The sequence below is a fragment of the Panthera leo genome, chromosome B1 (assembly GCF_018350215.1).
Source record: "Panthera leo isolate Ple1 chromosome B1, P.leo_Ple1_pat1.1, whole genome shotgun sequence".
NCBI classification, from domain to species: Eukaryota; Metazoa; Chordata; class Mammalia; order Carnivora; family Felidae; genus Panthera; species Panthera leo.
Window position 1 is genome coordinate 137,644,364 of NC_056682.1, and position 20,820 is coordinate 137,665,183.

At 39.2% G+C, this 20,820-nt stretch overlaps 2 protein-coding genes across 8 annotated transcripts in view; one reads left to right on the forward strand and one right to left on the reverse strand.

Moving 5' to 3' along the window:
* The first annotated feature begins 6,217 nt into the window (after nt 1-6,217).
* Nucleotides 6,218-20,820, forward strand: part of HNRNPD (heterogeneous nuclear ribonucleoprotein D) — an 18,640-nt gene continuing 4,037 nt past the window's right edge. The window contains exons 1-4 of one of the 5 annotated variants that reach the window (XR_006201857.1): nt 6,218-6,779; nt 8,633-8,689; nt 19,421-19,589; nt 20,162-20,323. Coding sequence is in view for 4 of the 5 variants with exons in the window: in XM_042936087.1 (XP_042792021.1) it covers nt 6,547-6,779; nt 8,633-8,689; nt 19,421-19,589; nt 20,162-20,323 (621 nt within the window). In the remaining variant the exon portion in view is untranslated. The remainder of the gene's footprint in view (nt 6,780-8,632; nt 8,690-19,420; nt 19,590-20,161; nt 20,324-20,820) is intronic. The other 4 variants (XM_042936087.1, XM_042936089.1, XM_042936088.1 and 1 more) reach the window with 4 other exon arrangements.
* Nucleotides 20,504-20,820, reverse strand: part of LOC122218102 (vesicle-associated membrane protein 8-like) — a 48,237-nt gene continuing 47,920 nt past the window's right edge. For 2 of the 3 annotated variants that reach the window (XM_042936097.1, XM_042936096.1), the window contains exon 8: nt 20,506-20,617. In XM_042936097.1, coding sequence (XP_042792031.1) covers nt 20,543-20,617 — 75 coding nt within the window. In that variant the 3' untranslated portion in view covers nt 20,506-20,542. Of the gene's footprint in view, nt 20,618-20,820 lie in introns of all 3 variants that reach the window. The other variant, XM_042936091.1, reaches the window with a different exon arrangement.

The window sequence follows — 20,820 nt, forward strand, 5'->3', positions numbered from 1 at the left end:
TGTCATTAAAGCATGTTTTTCTTTCTTTTGATTTTTAAATTTTATTTTAAATCCAGTATAGTTAACACACAGTGTTAGTTTTAGGTATACAGCACAGTGATTCAACAATTTTATACATTATTCGGTGCTCATCAAGATTAGTGTACTCTTAGTCCTCTTCACCTATATCACCTAGCTCCCTAACCATCTCCTTTCTGGTAACCATCACTTTGTTCTCTATAGTTAAGTCTGGTTTTTAATTTGTCTTTTTTCCCTTTGTTCATTTTTTTCACATATTCCACATGAGTGAAATCATGTGGTATTTTTCTTTCTCTTATTTGGCTTAGCATCATAGTCCCCAGCTCTATCCATGTTGCAAATGACAAGATTTCATCCTTTTTTATGACTAATATTCCAGTGTGTGTGTGTGTATGTACCACATCTTCTTTATCCATTCATCTGTTGATGGACACTTGGTCTGCTTCCTTATTTTGGCTATTGTAAATAATGCTGCAATAAACATAGGGGTGCCTTTATCTTTTCAAATTAGTTTTTTTTCATAATCTTTGGGTAAATAGCTGTAGAATTACTGGATCATATGGTAAATAGAATTATTTGCTTTTTGAAGAACCTCCATACTGTTTCCCACAGGGGCTGCACTACTTTGCATTTCCACCAACAGTGCACAAGGATTCCTTTTTCTCCACATCCTCACCATAACTGGTTGTTTCTTACATTTCATTGATTGATTTATATTTTAGAGAGAGAGCATACAAAGCGGGGAGAAGGGCAGAGACAGAGAATCTTAAGCAGGCTCCATGCTCAGCGTGGAGCTTGACATGGGGCTTGATTCCATGACCCTGTGATCATGACCTGAGGTGAAATCAAGAGTCAGACGTTCAAGTGACTGAGCCACCCAGATACCCCTCTTATGTTTTTCAGTTTAGCCATTCTGACAGGTGTGAGATGGTGTCTGTGTGGTTTTGATTTGCATTTCCCTGATAAGTGATGTTGAGAATCTTTTTCTTTCAAAGAAAATAAAGTCATATGACCACATAGAAATAACTCCCTATTTGTAGATTTGCCTCTTGTCAGAAGAAATCAATCATGAAAGGCCTCATGACAGTGGCCTTCTAATTCATCTTCCTGATACCCTACCTCAGTCCACTGTCCATACATCTGGAATAATCTGGATTATTCTGGCCACTTAACATTTAAGTCAGGTCATATCCTTCCCTGGCTCAAAACCTCCCATAGTTTCTTGTCACATTTAAAATAAAAGTAAAATGCTAACCGCAGCTTACAAGGCCCTGGGTAACCTTGTTCCTGGATACTTTGTAGGTATGATCTATTACACTTTCTCTCCTTCACTCTATTCAGCTACACTGGCCTCTATCATTCATTGAAAGTGTCAAGCACACTCCTGTCTTTGCCTTGTACAGTCTTCCCTAACTATGTTTATGGCTCTTTTACTTGAGAGTTCTACTCAAAACTTACCTCCTTTAAGTCTTCTCAGAGTAACCTACCTGAAATAGTACATACTCTATCTCTGGCACCTTACTCATTATCTTCCTTCCAATCACTACCTATTGTATATTAGTCTGTTGTTTCTTTCTCCTACTAGAATGTCAGCTCCGTGAGATCAAAGTCTTTGCTGTTTTGGTCAGTTATATTCTCAGCACCAGAAATATAACTGTTTCATGTGTTGCATGGTTGAATGTGAATAAAACTAGGAATAACATCACTATTTATGTTTTTTTAAATGTTTATTTATTCATAGTTTATTCATAGAGAGAGAGAGAGAGAGAGAGAGAGCAGGGGAGGGACAGGGAGAGTGCACAAGAGAGAGTTCCAAGCAGGCTCCACATTGTCAGTACAGAGGCAGTTGTGGGGCTCGATTTCACAAACTGTAAGATCAAGACCTAACCCAAAATCAAGAGTTGGACGTTCAAACGACTGAGCCACCCAGGCGCCTCTCCGCTATTTATGTTCTAAGAAGCATTTAGATGAATCAAGACATATTTTGGAAGTAGGAGTTGGTAATTGATTGGATGTGAGTGGTTTGGGAGGTGATACCAACGACTCCCTGATATTTGCCAGGAGCACAGAGGTGGGTGGAGATGTCATTTAACGAGAAGACGAAGACTAAAGAAGCTGATTTGTAGGGAAGGTGGAGTTCAGTTTTGGACATCTAAAGCTTGAGATACCTGTGGAATATCCCAGTGGAGACATTATGTAGGCAGCTGAATATGTAGACCTGGGGTGAGATGTTTAAATTTCCTTATTGTTTGAATCCTTTTTGATCTAGGTTTTTTCCAATTGAGTCTGAGGGCACCCTATTGACCATTCTGTGGTTAAGCATAACTCAAGATCCCACAACTGATTTGCTGAAAATCTGAAAATTCACAGTGGTGGAGCCTCTATTTTCTCTAAGTGAAGGGAGAGCTTCCTGACAACCAGGACTGATGATAAATGAGAATGTTCAGTTTGGGCAATTGGTTACTTCACCTAAAATCACAAGATTATTCTTCAACCAAATGCTTGGATCTTACCGAGGGTGTTCTGCAAGTGAGTAAATGTTTAACATGGTTGTAAAGAGGCTCAAGTACGTGTACCTTGTTTAGGAAATAGGTTCTTCCTGTTTTTTTTTCTGGACAGTTTATTCTAGGTTGCTGAATGGAATGCATGTTCCACTTAAAATAAAAATATGAGCATAGGATTTGCTCACGCCATTTGTATTGTATTTAGCAGATTAAAACTGTGACTCCTCTATGTGTATTTTGTTCTGGATAAAAGTGATTCCGGTTTTATTTATTTATTTTGAGAGACAGAAAGAGAATAAGATGGGGATGGGAAGAGAGAGAGAGAGAGAGAGAGAGAGAGAGAGACGGAGACTCAAGCAGGCTCTGAGCTGTCAGCACAGAGCCTGACGTGGGGCTTGAACTCACAAACCATGAGATCATGATCTGAGCTGAAGTCAGATGCCCAACCTACTGAGCCACCCAGGCACCCCATGATCTCACAGTTTAAACCCCACATCGAGCTCTCTGCTCTCAGTGTACAGCCTTCTTCGGATCTTCGGTCTCCCTTTCTTTCTACCCCTCCTCTGTTTGCATGTGTGCGCTCTCTCAAAAATAAACAAACATAAAAAAAATAAAGAGTTGTACGCTTAGCCAACTGAGCAACCCAAGCACCCCTACAGTCTTTAGCTTCTTAAACACTACATTCTTGTGATGTGGAGTGAGTTTGTATTTTTCCTTTTTAAGGAATTTCATGCATCACCAAGTGGTTTTATGCCTGAGATGAAGTGGGATGGTGGGCAGAGAAGACTTTTAAGTCACTGCACACTTAGTTTGCCTAAGAGGCTCTGAACCTAGCTAGTTGGAAATAATCCAGTATTTTGTCATTCAGTAATTCTACTAGCAACTGAGTCTGTTATATGTGTGTGTGTGTATGTGTAGGTAGGGAGGATACACCAAACACATTATCTTTGCTTTCGTGGAACTCATGGTCTAGTACAATTGCATATTTAGAAGACCTTAAGTAAGGCTAAAAGGCTGTGGGACTGGCTGATTAAATCTGCCTCAGGGAGTCTGGGAAGGTTTCACAGAAGTAGTAACATTTGACTGGGTTTTAAAAATACGAATAGAAGTTTATTAGGCAGATGAAGAACGTGAAAAGAACAAAGGATGAAGTAAAATGAGTTCTAAGAGGAATGTAGGTGAATGAAGGAGCACAGAATAGAGAGATCTGGGCCATAATAAGTAGGGACATAACTGACGTGGCATTATCCAGACTTACATAGCATATGGTAAAGGTATTAGATTTAAAATCACTCCTAGGTTTTCTGGAATTTTCAATACAATTTCCAGGAAGTCCAGAAGCTACTGACTACTTGTGAATTAAAATGAACCTTTTTGGAAAAGTCTTATTACTAAAAGGTGGGCATGTCTAAAGCTGTCTTAAAAGCCAAAGAATCTTCTGGGGCGCCTGGGTGGCCCAGTCAGTTGAGCATCCAACTCTTGATCCCAGCTCAGGTCCCAGGGTCTTGAGATTGAGCCCTCCACCAGGCTCCATGCTGAGCATGGGGCCTGCTTGAGATTTTTCTCTCCCTCTGCCCCTCTCCCCTGCTTGAGCTATCTTTAAAAAAACAAACAAACAAACAAAAATCAAAATACTCTCTTGAAGACAGAAAATATCCAGAGACCTCCTAGTTGTCTCTAAATTTAAGTATTTGGTTTGAGCTCAATACCCACTTTCTCCTAGGCTATTATTTTGACAAGTGGAGACATACCTGAAGTCACTATCACTTGATCTAAGATACGTTCTTTATACCGCCTGTGTATGATTTGCTTAATACAGTTAAGTATATATATAAATAAAATATAGGGGTGCCTGGGTGGTTCAGTCAGTTAAGCCTCAGACTTTGGCTCAGGTCACGATCTTGAGGTACGTGAGTTCCAGTTCGAGCCCTGTGGTGGGCTCTGTGCTGACAGTTTGGAGCCTGGAGCCTGCTTCCGATTCTGTGACTTCCTCTCTCTGCCACTACCCCTGCTCATGCGGGGTCTCAAAAATGAATAAACATGAAACCAACAACAACAAAAAGAGAATATAGGAGTATATAGCTTTTTTATTTTGAGAGAGAGAGAGAGAGAGAGAGAGAGAGAGAGAGAGAAAAAATGCATGTGAGGGGGAGGAGAGGAGGGAGAGAGAGAAAAGAGAAACTCTTAAGCCAGTTGCCTGCTGTGAGTGCAGAGCCTCACCCAGGGCTCAATCCTACCAACCTTGTGCTCATTACCTGAGCTGAAACCAAGAGTCAGAAACTCAACCAGCTGAACCACCCAAGCACCCCAAGATTGTATTTTTAAGACATTTTCAGAATTTCATCTGTATTTTTGAATTTTAATTATTCTGTAAATTCGGCTAGCTTGATTAATAACAAAAAATAGGTATTTTTAAACATCTTGAGATTTTTGGATAGTGTCCAATTAATACACATTTATTTAATTACATAGTGGAAAAAATACTTATGTTTTCAGAGTTCTTTGCTGTATTTTGCACTACTCTCTCTCTCCAGAGCCTGGGCACATACGAAATCGGCAAAGAATTACTGTTGACTAAAGAAGTACCTAAAAACTTAATTTTCTTCTAGTTGTATCGAGGAAGCTGCAAATCTCAAAGCCCAAATAAGCTAGTTTCCAGCCACCACATCTGGGATTTTTAATAGGTCTATTAAAGAACTTTACTGTTATCCTGCAAGAAACGCTTAGCGGTTCTTTTAAAAACCAGATCCCACAAGACAAGAAGCTCAGAAACCTTGTAAAGACTCACAGCATTTATATATTCTAATTAGTATAAGGACTAAAAAAACATTAAATGAAATGAACCGCTGGTTGACCTCACACACTTCCTAACTCCGTATTTTTCATAGAATTGCGCTTTTAGGATCCTCAAATAAATCGAGCAAAACAATCCCTGATCTTTGAAATATGCCAGTTACCTGCTTCTTTTGACGAAAAATTTCAGGAGAAAAGCAGGCAAGCAAAAATCTTACTTGTAAAGTAAACTTAAAAGAAAAAGGAGCCCTAATCCTCAGCGTCTTCAGTCGGCCCGCCTGAGGTCGGGAAGCTCAGCAGCGGCAGCCGGGGAAACCTCAATGTCACCCGGTCGCGGGCAACTACCGCTGGCGGAGGAGCTGCGGCAGTCCGTGCACGCGCGCCGCTTGGCGCACGGCGAGCGTCTCCAGGTACCGCGGTGGACAGAGCCAGAGTCACGGGGCCACCAGCTCAAGGTAGCCTCCTTCCTCCGGCTGGGCACTACGAGACAGGAGCCGCCGGGTGTGCGCCTCCCCTCCCCCCCACCCCTACGCCACAGGCGCACGGGGCACAGTCGCCTACTGGGAAGTGCTGCCACACCCCACCCCGACGCCGCGACTCCGGCTCGCAGCTGCGGGGTGGGTGGGCCGACTCCAGGAACCCTCGGAAGGGCGGGGGCGAGGGAGCGGGCCCCTCTAGCTGCGCCTTCGAAACAGCATTCCTTGTTCTCGATGGTCCCCGCGCGGCGGTCTTATGGAACGCAACTTCCGGTTCCTTTTAAAGGCCCCAAGCTGTGCGGCGCGGCGCGTGAGGGGAAGGTATAAAAGGGAACGAGAGGGCGGGACCGAAAAGGAAGAGGAAAAAAAGCTAGCGGTAGAGGGGGCGGGGAGGCGCAAAGGGCGCGCTCTCGCGTCACGTGACCGGGACGCGCCGTTCTTCCGTCGGCCATTTTAGGTGGTCCGCGGCGGCGCCATTAAAGCGAGGAGGAGGCAAGAGCGGCCGCCGCTGCTGCTTATTCTTTTTTAGTGCAGCTAGAGAGAGCGGGAGTGCGCGCTGCGCGAGTGTGGGAGGCGAGGGGGGCAGGCCAGGGAGAGGCGCAGGAGCCTTTGCAGCCGCGCGCGCCTTCTCTGTCTTGTTGTGTGCCTCGCGCGGTAGAGCGGGCGCGCGGCAGCGGCGGGGATTACTTTGCTGCTAGTTTCGGTTCGCGGCAGCGGCGGGTGTAGTCTCGGCGGCGGCGGAGGCAGTAAGCACTATGTCGGAGGAGCAGTTCGGCGGGGACGGGGCGGCGGCGGCGGCAACGGCGGCGGTAGGCGGCTCGGCAGGCGAGCAAGAGGGAGCCATGGTGGCGGCGGCGCAGGGGGCAGCGGCGGCGGCGGGAAGTGGAGCCGGGACCGGGGGCGGAACCGCGGCTGGAGGCACCGAAGGGGGCAGCGCCGAGTCGGAAGGGGCGAAGATCGATGCCAGTAAGAACGAGGAGGATGAAGGGTGAGTAAGGGGCGACCCGGGATAGTCAGGCCCAACTAGTCCCCCCTCCCCCTCCTTATCCCCCCGCCATTAGGCCTCGTTCCCGCTCTCTGCCCGCCCTCCAGCCCTCCGTGCAGTCTTCTTGCACAGTTCTCTTCTTCTCTACGCTGGGTTCCCCGGGGCTTTCGTTTCCTTCTCCCCCTGCCTGCTTATCGTCCCCTCCCCCATCACACACGTTTCCACCTTTAGCCGTCACCATGCTGCTCCCTGGCCCGCCCTCCTTCCCTCCCTCGCCTTGGGTCTCCTCCCACTGACTTAGCCGCCAGGATTTTTTCCCGCCTGTCGAGGGGTACCTTTTTTCTTGCGCCACTGTCCCATTTCTTCCTTGTTTTATAAAGTCCCAACCATAAAGGTAGACTCGGAAGCTTTTATGCCGGGATCTAAGGTTTATTTGGTGCGTCCACTTTAGTATCCCCAGACGATGCGATTCGTTTATAAGCGCATGCTTTGGGGAACGTGTAAGCTGCCCACTCAGCTCCTCCCGCCTCGGCTTCAGGCCGAATGTTTTCTTAGTATTTTGGATAAGTTTGGTTTCAGTCTCTTCGATTTTCCACAATACGTTATGGAACTACAGCTTGAGTACATAGGCCCTACTTTTCAGCCTACGGAACATATTGGGCCTGGTGAGATTCCCTGAATCGCTTGTTGGTACGTTGGCTTTTGCTTTATGGGCTTTGGTTAAGTTCCTTGCCGGCGGGGCCTGCACTTGACTGGAGCTCTTTCTAGCTCGGCTAGCTGGCTGCCCTTCCCCCACCCCGCGGAGTTATTCTAACCGCGCACCCTTTTCGCGCCCTCAGCTATTGGATTCCCTAACTGTTCTTACTGATCGTAACCTTACTTTTCATGTGCAGTTTCCATTTTTTTTTTTTTTTTAAAACCCCATCCCCGTGGCCAGGATCCTTTTTTGGTCTCTCTTGATTTCTCCTTCCCGCTCTCTTACCCACTGTTAAAGGAGGCCTACCAGCCTTCTTTCATAAAAACGAACTCTTTATTGTGCTGTGGCATGATTTTTTTTTTTTTTGCAGGTTTAAGTACTGACTTGCCTTCCTCCATTCGGAATAAGTTGTATATACTATTTAAAGCTGCATTTGATCTATTAGAGTGCAGCATTTGGGAGCGGAAGCATAATACAGGAGTTAGCAGGAGGGACTAAATCGGGGTTCTTGGTTAGGTTTTCTTACTCCCGTTACCGACCGCTGTTCTTGGGTTAACGCTTCCATTCCTTTTTGTAATGGGTTATGTGTGTCATTCTGTTTTGTTTTGTTTTTTTTTTTTTCCTTCACTATAACAAGGAGAACGGTGTGGAAAGTAAAAGCAGTTAAGATGTCGTTTTGATCCAGTATTAGAAAACATGATTTCCTTTATTGGGAAAGAACACGAGATTTGGAGGGTGGGAAAGAGAAGCACCTTAGAATGTCGAGTTTAATAATCTCAGCCTAGGCAGACTTGTCAGGCTGATTGTGCTGGCTTTGGGAGAATGGAGGTGGGATGGGAAACTAGCTTTTCTTAGTTAATTTTGAATTGCATATGGTTTAAGAAAGGAATATGTTAAATATTTGGAAACTTAAACCTTTAACATTTTGGTTTTTATTTCTGAATTCTGTTCTTTGGACAGAGGCACCAAAATGATTAATTGTATAACGTGCTGTTTGGGGCAGGCTTTAGCCCTGATTTTTCAAATCACAAAGCAGCTGCCTTTGTAGTTTCCTACTGTTGAACTGAAGTGTAAATGAATTAAAGTTTTTAGCCCTAACAATGTCAAAAACTAAAACTAGAATTTTGATTGGTTGCTGTACCGGTTGTTAATTCCCTAGCCATTCAAACTCCTCCCCACGACACTCTGAAGCAGCGACGGCACAGCGGGAAGAATGGTAAAACTTTTAAATTTTATTTCTGTATTATAAAGGTTTCAGTAGTCATAACATGCAGAGGCTGTGTATTGGTTAGTTGCCCATTGATCCCCAGGAAATTCTAGACATAGTACAGTAGGATATCTTGTGCCTGGGATATAAAACCTTTAGGCATTGTGTGTGATCTTTGGGCAAAATTAATGCCATTACATGGTTTTTGGTCTGTGGTAATGCATGTAATTGTGGTTTGGTTAAATAAAACTTAATATAATTAGTAATATTTTTATATTTGAACAAGAAAATATAGTACAGTAATTTTAAATTTGATTTCTTTTTTTAGGACATATTTTTGTTGGATGTCTAAGTTTAATGTTAAATGGGAAGGTTACCTGATACAAAATCTTGTGTGTTTAAAATGTCTTGCATGTTCTACTGAAATATTTTGGATATGTGAAAAGTAAAACAATTTTTAAAGTAGCGTGTGTATGTATTGTGCAAAAATTTATTTATCTCCAGCCATATTTGTAAGTAGAACTTGAATAACGATTGGATATGTACTAATCAGAGGCGGGCTGATGTGGCTTTTCACTACATTCAGCTCTTACCAGATTTTTTATTTTCAGTGTGATTTGGTTGGAATGTTAATTACAGTTGGTTGGTTCACATGTAGCTGAAATTGCATGACTTTTTCTTGGAAGGCTGGTAGATTATTGTTCTTTTTATACCTCGTTTCCCCTAAATGTCAATCTTTCTGCTTTTAGGATTGATTATATTTGAGTTTTCCAGGAGTTTGTATCCACCACCACTGGAGTTTAGAGGACCAGTAATTTGTAGATAGTTGACTTAGAGCTGCTGTACAAACTACATTCTATTTGAAGAATCCAATTGGGATAACATTTAAATTTTACACGAGCTTTACTTACTACTATATTCTCATCTACTAAAATCTGTCCAGTTTTACATTGCAGATAAAGCAGACTGGAAATAGGCAAAAGGGAAAAGTAAAAAGACTGGGGTTAGTTTGACATACAAAATAAGATACTTTTGATGAAAATAATCCACTTGGTACTGTGATTGTTCATTTTCACTGTTAATTGTGTCAAATTAAGTAAGATTAAACTGTTACTCTTGACTTTTTTACTCTATTACATATTTTAAATCTTACATAAGCAGTTCAGTGATTAGAAAGGACCATAAACTTAGGTCTGAGATCATTGTTACGATCTTGTAAGAATTACTCTTGCCCTGCTACCCAGTAATGTAACTTGACAAGTTTTTTGAGCAATCTCTTAAGGAAAAATGGACAATTAAATATTGATAGTGAAAGTTTTAGATTATGACCTCTTTTAATTTTCTGCAAGTAGGATTTAACAGAGTTTCATTCTGAGTTAAGCAAGTTTACATTTAACAAATAATGTCTTTGTTTTAGAGTTTAGTATTTGACTGTTTAAAGTTACTGCCTGATCAGCCAGCCTCATCCTGTTTCAGATACTATTGTTTTTCTTTTTGGTTTGTGTACTTGCCCACTCTCTGTTCCTTTCTGTCTCCCAGTATGAGGGATATCGTGCAGCAGTTTCATAATAGTCTCAGGAGTGAGGATAAGACTGGCTCTACTAGATATAAAATCATCTGAATTTAGTTTCTTAAACACATTTGGTTTGCATTAGTTTTTATAATTTTAACTTGAATAAAGTGATTACATTTCAATCCTAAAAATATTTAAAAAACGAGTTTGTTGTGGACTTAAAGTTCGTTTTTTTAAAGTTTTAATTTTGAGAGAGCGTGAGTGGGGGGATGAGCAGAGAGGGGGAGAGAGAATCCCAAGCAGGCTCTGAGCAGGCTCTGTCCTGTCAGCGTGGAGCCCCACGTGGGGCTTGATCTCACATGAGATCATGACCTGAGCCAAATTCAAGAGTCATACACTTAACTAAGCCACCCAGATACCCCAAAGTTTTTTTTTTTTTTTTAATGTTGAGTATAAGAATAAACAGTTGTTCTTAGGAGGGCATGCCTGTTACACTTCTTGTGGATGTTTCCACACTTAAGACCTTTAGAGTAATTATTTCTGTAATAAAATGCTTTTCTCAGTTCACCTTATTTTTATCTTTCCAACTCAACATTCCTAGTTTTTACTTTTAAGCAGTTGCACTGGAATTTCCCATTTTGGTGTGGGCTCATGTTCTTTACTGGGCTTCAGTTCTTTTAGAGTAGGTAACAAAATTTTGTGTTGGTCAAAATATACACGTCATATAGTAAGCTACTGGAGGAGAGTTTAAGTTTCAAGATCAGTGGGAAACTATAATACTGTGTTAGCTTTCAGACAGTTTTATAAGGTAGGTACATTGACTTGCCCACATTGGACTGGACAGAAAGCAAAAATAGTTCCATTCGGTTATCAGCCAAAATACGGCAGTACTTTTCTAATAACAGGGCAGTAGATCTAGTCCTATAACTTAGCATATAAACTAAAGTGTGATTTTTTTTTTTTTTTTGGGAATTTTGTGAATTTTACTGTTGGTTGACTGCTGTCTGATTTTTAAGAAATGGTCATACATGTTTTTGTTTTAAATATTTGAGATTATTATCTATACCCTATTGCTTTTGGGGCATTCTGAACGTTGCTTTCTAAAACACTTTTAGAGCAATCTCATACCTAATTTACTGGCCTTTAATTCAGTCAATTTGGGTTTACTGTAAAAGTTGAGACCCTGAGTAGATGGTCTGAATTTTAGTGTTCTTTGGGACCTTTGATAAGTTTCTAGTGTTAAAATTGCAGAAATTAATGCTCCCAAGTCTCAAGATGGTGAACATAGAAAGGAGGAGTATTAAATTCTTTTCATTTCAAAATCTTTAATATGGAAAATACTAAAAATCCACTGACCTTTTAGGGTTTGGAATTAGAGAAAATCATTGAGGATTTTCAGTGCTGCCTTTTGAGATAAATACTTGGCCTTAGGCCTGGGTTTTTCCCTCAAATCATGTGATCTCTTCTATAAGTATATTTACTGTGTATTTTTTTTTTTTTTTTTTTTTTTTTTTTTACTGTTTTCTGTTTGAGAGTGAGTGAAAGAGCGTGTGAGTGGAGGAAGGGCAGAGAATCCCAAGCAGGCCCCCATCTCACGATCTCGCAACTGCGAGCTCATGACCTGAGCCGCTGTCAAGAGTGGATGCTCAACCGACTAAGCCACCCAGGCGCCCCTTTACTGTGTATTTTTAATATTGTCTGGCTCTTCTGTTCCCTGTAAGGCTGCTCTAATATAAGAAAGTTTTGAATCCACTATTGGGATTTGTGGTTTATGGCCAATATGGAGAATTAGTTTTAGTCTTCAGGTGATAATGTGTTATGCTTGAAAGCATTTTAAAAGGAGCAGAATAATAACTTTTTTCCTATTCCACTCAAAGCTGTGCACTTCAAGTGTGTGTGCAGATTGACAAATGGAATGAAATATAACTGTTAGTCCAAGTTTTATTTGACTTTAGTTCTGCTTCAACATTTTAGTAGATAGGGCACTGAACTGGATGCTGGAAGCGTGGGATCTTTTTCTGTTACTTCACTTCAAACAGTGTGGTTTCAGGTAATATAACCTGTTTGTTACTTGGTTTGCTGATCTATGTGTTGGAAACAATGCTCATCACAGGAAGATTGACCACATAGCCTGCTTTCATAGCTTGTGTGTGTTTATCCGGTGCCTTAATAGTTGATACTGCCAGTGATTTACTCCTGTGGAGTAAAGGTAAGCATGTTTTAGTTTCTGGAGTATTAAATTGTATATTGGAGCTAGATATTCAAGACTATTTGGGGGTGGGGAGACTTTATTACTGGTAGTGTTTGGCCAATAATCAAGGTGATAGTTAAGTATTGGTCATGTCTTGTAAACTCCTGCTTATCTGGATTTGAAATACCACACAGTTCAAGCTAGGAAATTCTCCCTCTCCCCCTTTAGTCTTGTAAGAAACACAGATGAAAAATTATTAGCAAATATACTCAAAAAGCAACCAATAGGCATTGTCATGGAAGCAATCTTCTATAATTTTTCTTTTCTACTGTTAAAAAGTAATGTGATTTTAAAGCATTGCAAGAGTCTTAAAATTTCATCAAGAAGGCAAAAATCATTTTCTTAGTTCAGTGTTGATGTCTAAATTGATTTCCAATGGAAAACTACAGAATTGTGAATGTGTAGTAATCTCAGTTAACCAGAACTTTAACCTCTAGGTTAAGGAAACCCCATTCCTTAACCTTCAGGTAGATGGGAGTTTACCTTTTAAAGCTGATCGAGAGATTATTTTAAAAGCAAAATTACAGGAAGTCATTCTTTCCTTGGAATGAAAGGAAAAAGGGGAGATTTTTGGGTTGAACATTTAAAAACTGTCATTTTATTATGTTTTCAACTTAATTATCTTTTTTAGTCCTATAAGTTCATTCTAAAGGATGAAGTAGCACTGAGACTTCATATACTAGGCTAGAGGAATTAATCTTTACTGACTTATTAAAAGTTTGTCAGTCTGTTCCCAAAGGTATTTTTTATACAGATTGTAAAATGATTACCCTACCATATGGTGTCATCTGGTTGTAAAAAGTAACCCCTGCCCCCCGTTATAGGTAACTAGTTACTTAACTTTAAATGTATACTTTCTAAGGAAAAATACTGATTTTACTCATGTTGGTGGGATTTCATTATATTTTGTCATTTTAGGATTTTAAATGAATTTTAATGATAACACACTAGAAAATATAAATAAGAATTGGTGGCTTAGTTGAGTAATATTCTGAAAGGTGACAGTGATTGGCCAGTCATGTTATGTACTTGACATTTCTGTTGTGTTTTTTAAACTGTCAGAACTTGTTATGAAACCACATACAGGAGTTGTTAGGAAGTGTTTGAAAATTACAGAATATTTTTTTTTGAACCTATTTCAAAATTGGGAGTGTAATGGTGTTTATCATTTTACCTCGAAAAAGGTGTTTCAACTTCTTAGGAGAAGGACTTTAAAGTAACTATTGACTTTGGAGTGTTAAACCTAGTGATCTCAGTACAGAGAATGTTTTTGGGGTGTGAAAAACAGTATTAAATCAATATTTCTATCAGCCCTGTTGCATATGTATTACCTCTTTTATAATTTGAAATTAATTCCTTACTAAACTTGGTGTTTATGTGGATTACAGACAAGTCCTCAAGATGATTTTTTAACTACATTTTGAGTTTTTTAGACAATCTAATTTCTAGTCTGTATTTTTTACATGGATATTTAAATATCTCTGGATTACTTTAAGTATTATTTAATATTGAAAATAATCTTAGGATCCATTTATATGAAACCTCATTCTGGCCTTTTCCTGTTAATGTTGGCAACTTTATATAGTTCATGCAGATTTAAAAAAATTAAGCCTGTGAGTAAATGAAAACATTGCTTTATTAAGTTACTTTAAATTGTGCTCTGCCCCTTTTAAATTAACTTTATATTGAATACTTGGGATGTTTCAGACTATGTTCTGTGCCCTTGAAGTGTACTTCCTCATTTATTAATACTATTTTTTCCTTTTGTACTTTTTTTGTTTTGTTTTGTTTTAATGTTTATATTTTTGAGAGAGAGCATGAGTGGGGGAGGGCAGAGAGAGAGGGAGACACAGAATCCAAAAGTAGGCTCCAGGCTCTGAGCTGTCAGCACAGAGCCTGACGTGGGGCTCAAACTCACAAACTGAGATTCCTGAGCCAAAGTTGGATGTTTAACCAACTGAGCCACCCAGGTGCCCCAATGCTATTTTTCTTTTTAAGTAAGCTCTACATGTGACATGGATCTTGAACTCATAACCCTGAAGTCAAGATTGATTGGCATGCTGTGTGGACTGAGCCAGCCAGGTGCCCCTGTACTTGTTCATTTTATCCTTATTGAAGATTCGTGAAATAGACTTTTAGTCCTCTCATTTACAGATGTGGAAACAATCATGGGTATTTGTTTTCCTGAGGGTCATACATATATTTAGTAAGTGGTGGGGGTAGCATATAAACTAGGGGTTTGGCTTACTACCTCTAAATTTACTTACTCTAGAATAGGATGTCCCGCTAAGCAATCTTAAATTCCTAAATGACATTGCATAGCATTTGGAAAGTCATCTGCACTGAGTTGTATAACTTTATGTCTGTTATTTAATATTATAATATGGTGTAATATCAATATCTGTAAAAAACAAGTTTTCAGTTGTTGAGTTGGTGTTTTTTTATATTTATTTACTTGTTTACTTATTATTTAAAGTTTATTTTGAGAGAGAAAGTATGAGGGAGAGGGAGAGAGAATCTCAAGCAGGCTGTCTGCTGTCAGCTCAGAGCCCAGCTCAGAGCTCAGCCTGGCTCAGTCTTACAAACCATGAAATCATGACCTGAGCCGAAATTGAGAGCTGGACGCTTGACTGATTGAGTAACCCAGGTGCCTCATTGAGTAGGTGTTTTAAATTGAATACTGTATTGCCTCTTGGGTGCTCAGTAATTTATAGATAGGAATACAAAATTAATGAGTTAACATTCTGTAGATGAAGGCCTGTTTTAATTAGGATTGTCAATTCACTTACAACTAAGGATCAAATTTTAAACTTGTAGGATTAGGGGCCCATTTTTGTTGCTATTTGAACAAGTCTTGTGACGTTTTTAACTTGGCTGTTTAGGATTTTTCTGAAGTTCGGTCTATCTCATTGTAAGTGTTTGCACAGCTCTGTAGGAGTGACAGTAACCTGAAACTTAGTCTTGAACCAAGGCAGCAGAGATAATCTGGACTGACAGTAGGTGTGCTTTAAGCAAAATACAGAAAAGTAAAAATTTAAATTGTATCTTCTGCCATCTCATAATTTGAGGGAGAGCTTGTCAGAATGCTAGTGTTCTGAGAGGCTAAAATAATTCCCATTTATCCAAAATTAAGATAATCGGCTCTTTCTTACTGTACTATTCTGGTGTGCCTATGAATGTGCTATATTTAACACGGAATGCATCTGGAACAGTTTGTGTTCATTGTAGTGTATTTACCTGTCTGGTTATCAGTTGTGCAGCAGTCTTCCTTGTTAGAGTAGGGGAAAAAAAAAGTGCTTTGGGCTGCCAAAATGGTAATGCATTTGTCTCAAAGAAGAGTCACGTAGGCTCAGAGACTGTTTACTTTTTTTACTTTACACAAAATTCACAAAGTTCAAGTGCTGGCTACCTAGCCACCCTACAAAGTGGTGGTGGGGGGCGGATTTAACAGCAACAGGTGATTAATCTGGCAAAAATGAATAATAGAACTTGTTAAAAGAAGTAAGAAATGAGATGCACTTAGTGTATTAATTGTTCTCTCATTTCAGAAGAGCCTTTGGGCATGCTAACAGTAGCTTAATATGAATTAGTGGTGACTGACCCATACAGTGTTAAATCATGATTACTGTATTTAAGAAGGCAGAAGTGTGTGTTGTAGAAAAATTACTCATCCCAAATAATGTAGAAATTGGAAGGCAGGCAGTGTTTTAAAGAAGGTGGAATATTTGGCTCATTCTCTAAAGGTGCTGGATAGCTGAAGTTTTACTGTGTGTTTCATTGTAGTTTTTGGGGAAATAATCCTCCTATGGAATATGTTTAAATTATAGTTGGCCAAAAATTTTGGGATTTGATTGTTGAGGAAAAACAACATCTTCAAATGGCCTTTTAGCTTTAAGGTAGACACATTGAACAGCCCGAACTAACAATTGTATTAAAGGTGAGAAGTTTCTTTAGAGAGTTCTTTATTGGGCCAGTTGATGGGTTAGGATGCTTATCTATTTAAGAAAACTGACTTCCTATGCTGTGAAAAACATTTGGGGCTTGTGAATAGTAATGGAACATGCCTCTCAGTCTCATTCATAGGGTTATAATTTATTTTTTTGTAATTTTCTGTTTTTTTAATAATTTTTCTTTTTTGTTTTTTCCTCAGTATGAGTTGGGGAGAGGGACAGAGGGGAAGAGAGACAGAATCTTAAACAGGCTTCATGCTTCGCACAAAGCCCGACTTGGGGCTCTGTCCCATGAACCTGGGATCGTGACCTGAGCTGAAATCAAGAATTGGACATTTAACTGAGCCACTCAGGCACCCCTTAAATAATTTTATTTTTTTTATAATTTTTTAAATGGTTTTTTTTTTTTTTTTTTTTTTAATTTTTTTTTTAACATTTATTATTTTTGAGAGAGAGAGAGACAGAGCGTGAGCAGGGGAGGGGTAGAGAGAGAGGGAGACACAGAATCGGAAGCAGGCTCCAGGCTCTGAGCTGTCAGCACAGAGCCTGACGTGGGGCTCAAACTCACAAACCGTGAGATCATGACCTGAGCCGAAGTTGGATGTTTACCCGACTAAGCCACCTAGGCGCCCCTAAATTTGTTTTTTTAACGTATGTTTATTTTGAGAGAGAGCATGCATAAGCATGCAAGCAGAGGAGGCACAGAAAACGAGAATCCCAAGCAGGCTCCGTGCCAACAGCACAGAACCCAACTTGGGGGTTGATCTCACCATGAGATCTTGACCTGAGCTGGAATCAAGAGTCTGATGCTTAACCAGCTGAGCCACCCTGGCGCCCCTTAAATAGTTTTAAATCAAGAACACTTACGTAAACTTTGCCTTGGAAATTAAAGTCAAACTTAGTTCTGTCTTAATATCAGAGGAACAGATGAGACAATATTCATGCCTTTCAACTTTAGGTTTTTATTTATTTTATTTTATTTTTTAACATTTATTATGAGAGAGAGTACTTGAGCATGAGTGGGACAGGGGCAGAGCCAGAGGGAGAGAGAATCCCAAGCAGACAGGGGGCCCTATCACTTGAGATCCTGACCTGAGCCGAAATTAAGAGTTGGGTGCTTAACTGTCTGAGCCACCCAGGCACCCCTCAACTTGAGTTTTTTTAAAAAAGGCTTTTGTTATTTATTTATTCTCTTCAGGCTGAAATAATCTCAAATTGTTAAATTATTGATGGAAAATTTTTTAATCCCAGAAGGTGGTAATTCATTAAATTTCAAATTGAAGTTGTTTCTGTTCTAGAATTGCCATTGATACCTGAGCAAGAGGTCATTGCATTATAGTTTGTTATTTCTCATTTATAAAAATATATCAGTGTCCCTACCTTGAAAGGATAAATGTTGCTAATGAACTTTCATCTCTGAAGGAAGTGCTCTGGTTCTTTAGGTTAAAATTAAAAGTAAAGTGTTTAAGGCATAAATTTAAGTGACAAGGATTGGATTTTAAAAGATGCATTATTTTAATGAAAGAAGATGTATTGAGAAAACTTTTTTCCCGTGAAATTTGCAATAATTAAAAATTATCTGTATATTATGGGTGTTTTCTTATGTTCATTTGATTATAAATATAAAAAGGGTTAATAAAGGTTACTTCAAGCATGAAGATTTTATTAAAGGAGGTCCTAAAAGTTAAGCATATAAATGACCCAGCTTCGCATTATAATACATGTACTAGTTTGAAAACTTAATCTGAAATGGGAAACAGTATATACTTAAAGTCTTCTTGTGCACTGAAAGTTAAACTTTGTTGTAAGAAGTTAAAAACAAGTCTATGGTGAGAAAGTAAGATCAGTAACACCTCAGTTAATCTGGCATCTTTAGGGGAGAAGCTGAACAAGATCTCCTTCCAGGGACACAATTGGCCTCTTGTTGCAGGAATTGGCTTTAGTGGCAATGTCCTAAATGCCCACAAGATGGAGATGTTTCCTGCTTTAATTTCTACCTGGAGCCAAAAGTTAGTATCACTTCCCTATCCACCCCAATTACAAAGATGAGAAATTGTTGAGCAAGCATGATTTTATTCCCTTAAAAGTTTTAGCCTTCACATAACAAATTCTGACAGTTTACCCTTAAAAAATCTCCAGTCCTGTCTCTTTAAAGGGTAGGTGGTATGTGTAAGCTCTTTGGGGCGGGCTAGGGGGTGGCAAAGGGGGCAGATGTCAAAGGAATCAGAGCTGCCAAGTCTGAGCATTATGGCATTTTGCTGTAATAAAAATAATACTTCACCTGAGAAAAATTTTTTTGAGTATGTATTTTTGGTCTTAAAGTGTTTTGGTGGTTTCCACTTACCACCTGTCACTTTTAGCATCTTCAAGGTTTAAATATTTTATTGCTGGTTAACTGAGGTTCTACTGTAAATAAATCATATAAGTTAATTAGTGGATTGTGCTTCAGTGGGTAATTCTTGTTCACTAAATTGTTCACGTTACTTTTGTCTTTATTAAAGACTCTTAGCAATCCAAAAACTTAAAACCTAATTGTGAGACTTAGAATTTTCCATTTTATGTGCTAAGAGTTTTGTTAATGACAGAGAATTACTGTTAAATAGAAAGGAGCTTCAGCATAAAAATATGCTGGTTGCTGTGATCAGTGGGGACTATGTAGCCTTTTTACAAGTTTAATGATTGGAAGGGAAATTTGAAGCTAAAATTCTGTCTTTTGCTTTTACCAATACTTAACCTGGAATTTAAGGAAGACTTAGATGTACAGTATTTTTACTTTGGGATTACATTTATCTTTTTGGCAAGTCAAAAGAATTGGCTGCTTGCTCACTATTTTTGTAATTAGGCAGATAGCAGCAGTAATAAGCAAAACCTAACAACTGGAATGGGGTGTTCTTGATATGTGATTATGTAGGAAGGACATTATTTAATACACTGCCCAATAAATTGGTGCAGTTTGGGAAAGGTATTAATGTTGTGGAAAAGTTTATTTGTTTTTAGCATTTTAATATTACTTTTTGTCTTTACAGGAAAATGTTTATAGGAGGCCTTAGCTGGGACACTACAAAGAAAGATCTGAAGGACTACTTCTCCAAATTTGGTGAAGTTGTAGACTGCACTCTGAAGTTAGATCCTATCACAGGGCGATCAAGGGGTTTTGGCTTTGTGCTATTTAAAGAGTCGGAGAGTGTAGATAAGGTAGTGTGTTATGTGTTCTGATCAGTTAATAATATAAGATGTGGATAGTTTGATAACACTAATTCGCCCATTTGTGATTTCCCCTTTTGTGGTATATGAAGCTAGAGCTATAGTTCTTAACCAATATATTTTATGAAGAGTCCTCTTTAATTGTTTACTGTATATCTCCTGTATGCCAGGCTCTACTAAATTGAAAAAATTAACTTTAAGAATACTGAGACTTAAAGACACCTAATTAAAGGGATGATCTGTGACAAGTTCACAAAAGTATAGATTTTGAAATTTCTTGGGCTAAGGGGAAATAGCAATCACGATGTTGCTGACAGTTAATGGAGAGTTGGTTTTCTAGTAATTAAATGTTTCCCCTCCTCCCCATTCTTAACTGGCATTTAGGTTTGAACAGTTCTATATTAGCTGATGTCACATCACCACAGTTTGACTTCTTTAATCATAAGCAAGTCAACATATACCTGGCATTAGCTATATTTATTTAACTATAATTATTAAGTTAAGTTAATAATCTGAACTTAAATTAAGGTACATACTTAAAATGAAAAACTTCAATTTCCTAGGTCATGGATCAGAAAGAACATAAATTGAATGGGAAGGTGATTGATCCTAAAAGGGCCAAAGCCATGAAAACAAAAGAGCCTGTTAAAAAAATTTTTGTTGGTGGCCTTTCTCCAGATACACCTGAAGAGAAAATAAGGGAGTACTTTGGTGGTTTTGGTGAGGTATGTGATCATGTTTTGACCCAATTTTTTTCAAAATTAATGTGAATATAATTGTCACATTATATTTTCAAAGTTGTTTTGAAGTTTGGGCTGATTATGTGATTTGTTTTGAAAGCAGGATATTGTAAATACTTCCATTAGCACATCTTTGAAGGTTAGATGATTGTATTTTTTTCATATATTGAAGGTACAGAGTATGCAAAGATGTAACAGACGTTCTTACCTTGAGGAACTTACCAGATTAGTAGAAGAAATAAAAATATAAACATGAGGAAGAAATCCAGGTTGGATTACCTGAGATAATAGGAAATGGTTCAGTTGAGACTAGGAAAGAAATGAATTCTTAAGAATAAGGTGTAGTGCCTTCTCAATTTAAAAACGTACATGTGCAGTTTTTGTGAGTCTAATTACAGACTTGGAGAAACTGAAGTTCCTTTTGTGAAGTAATGGGTTAAAGCTAAGATGAGAAGTTTGTGGCCTTGCCTGCCAGATACAGC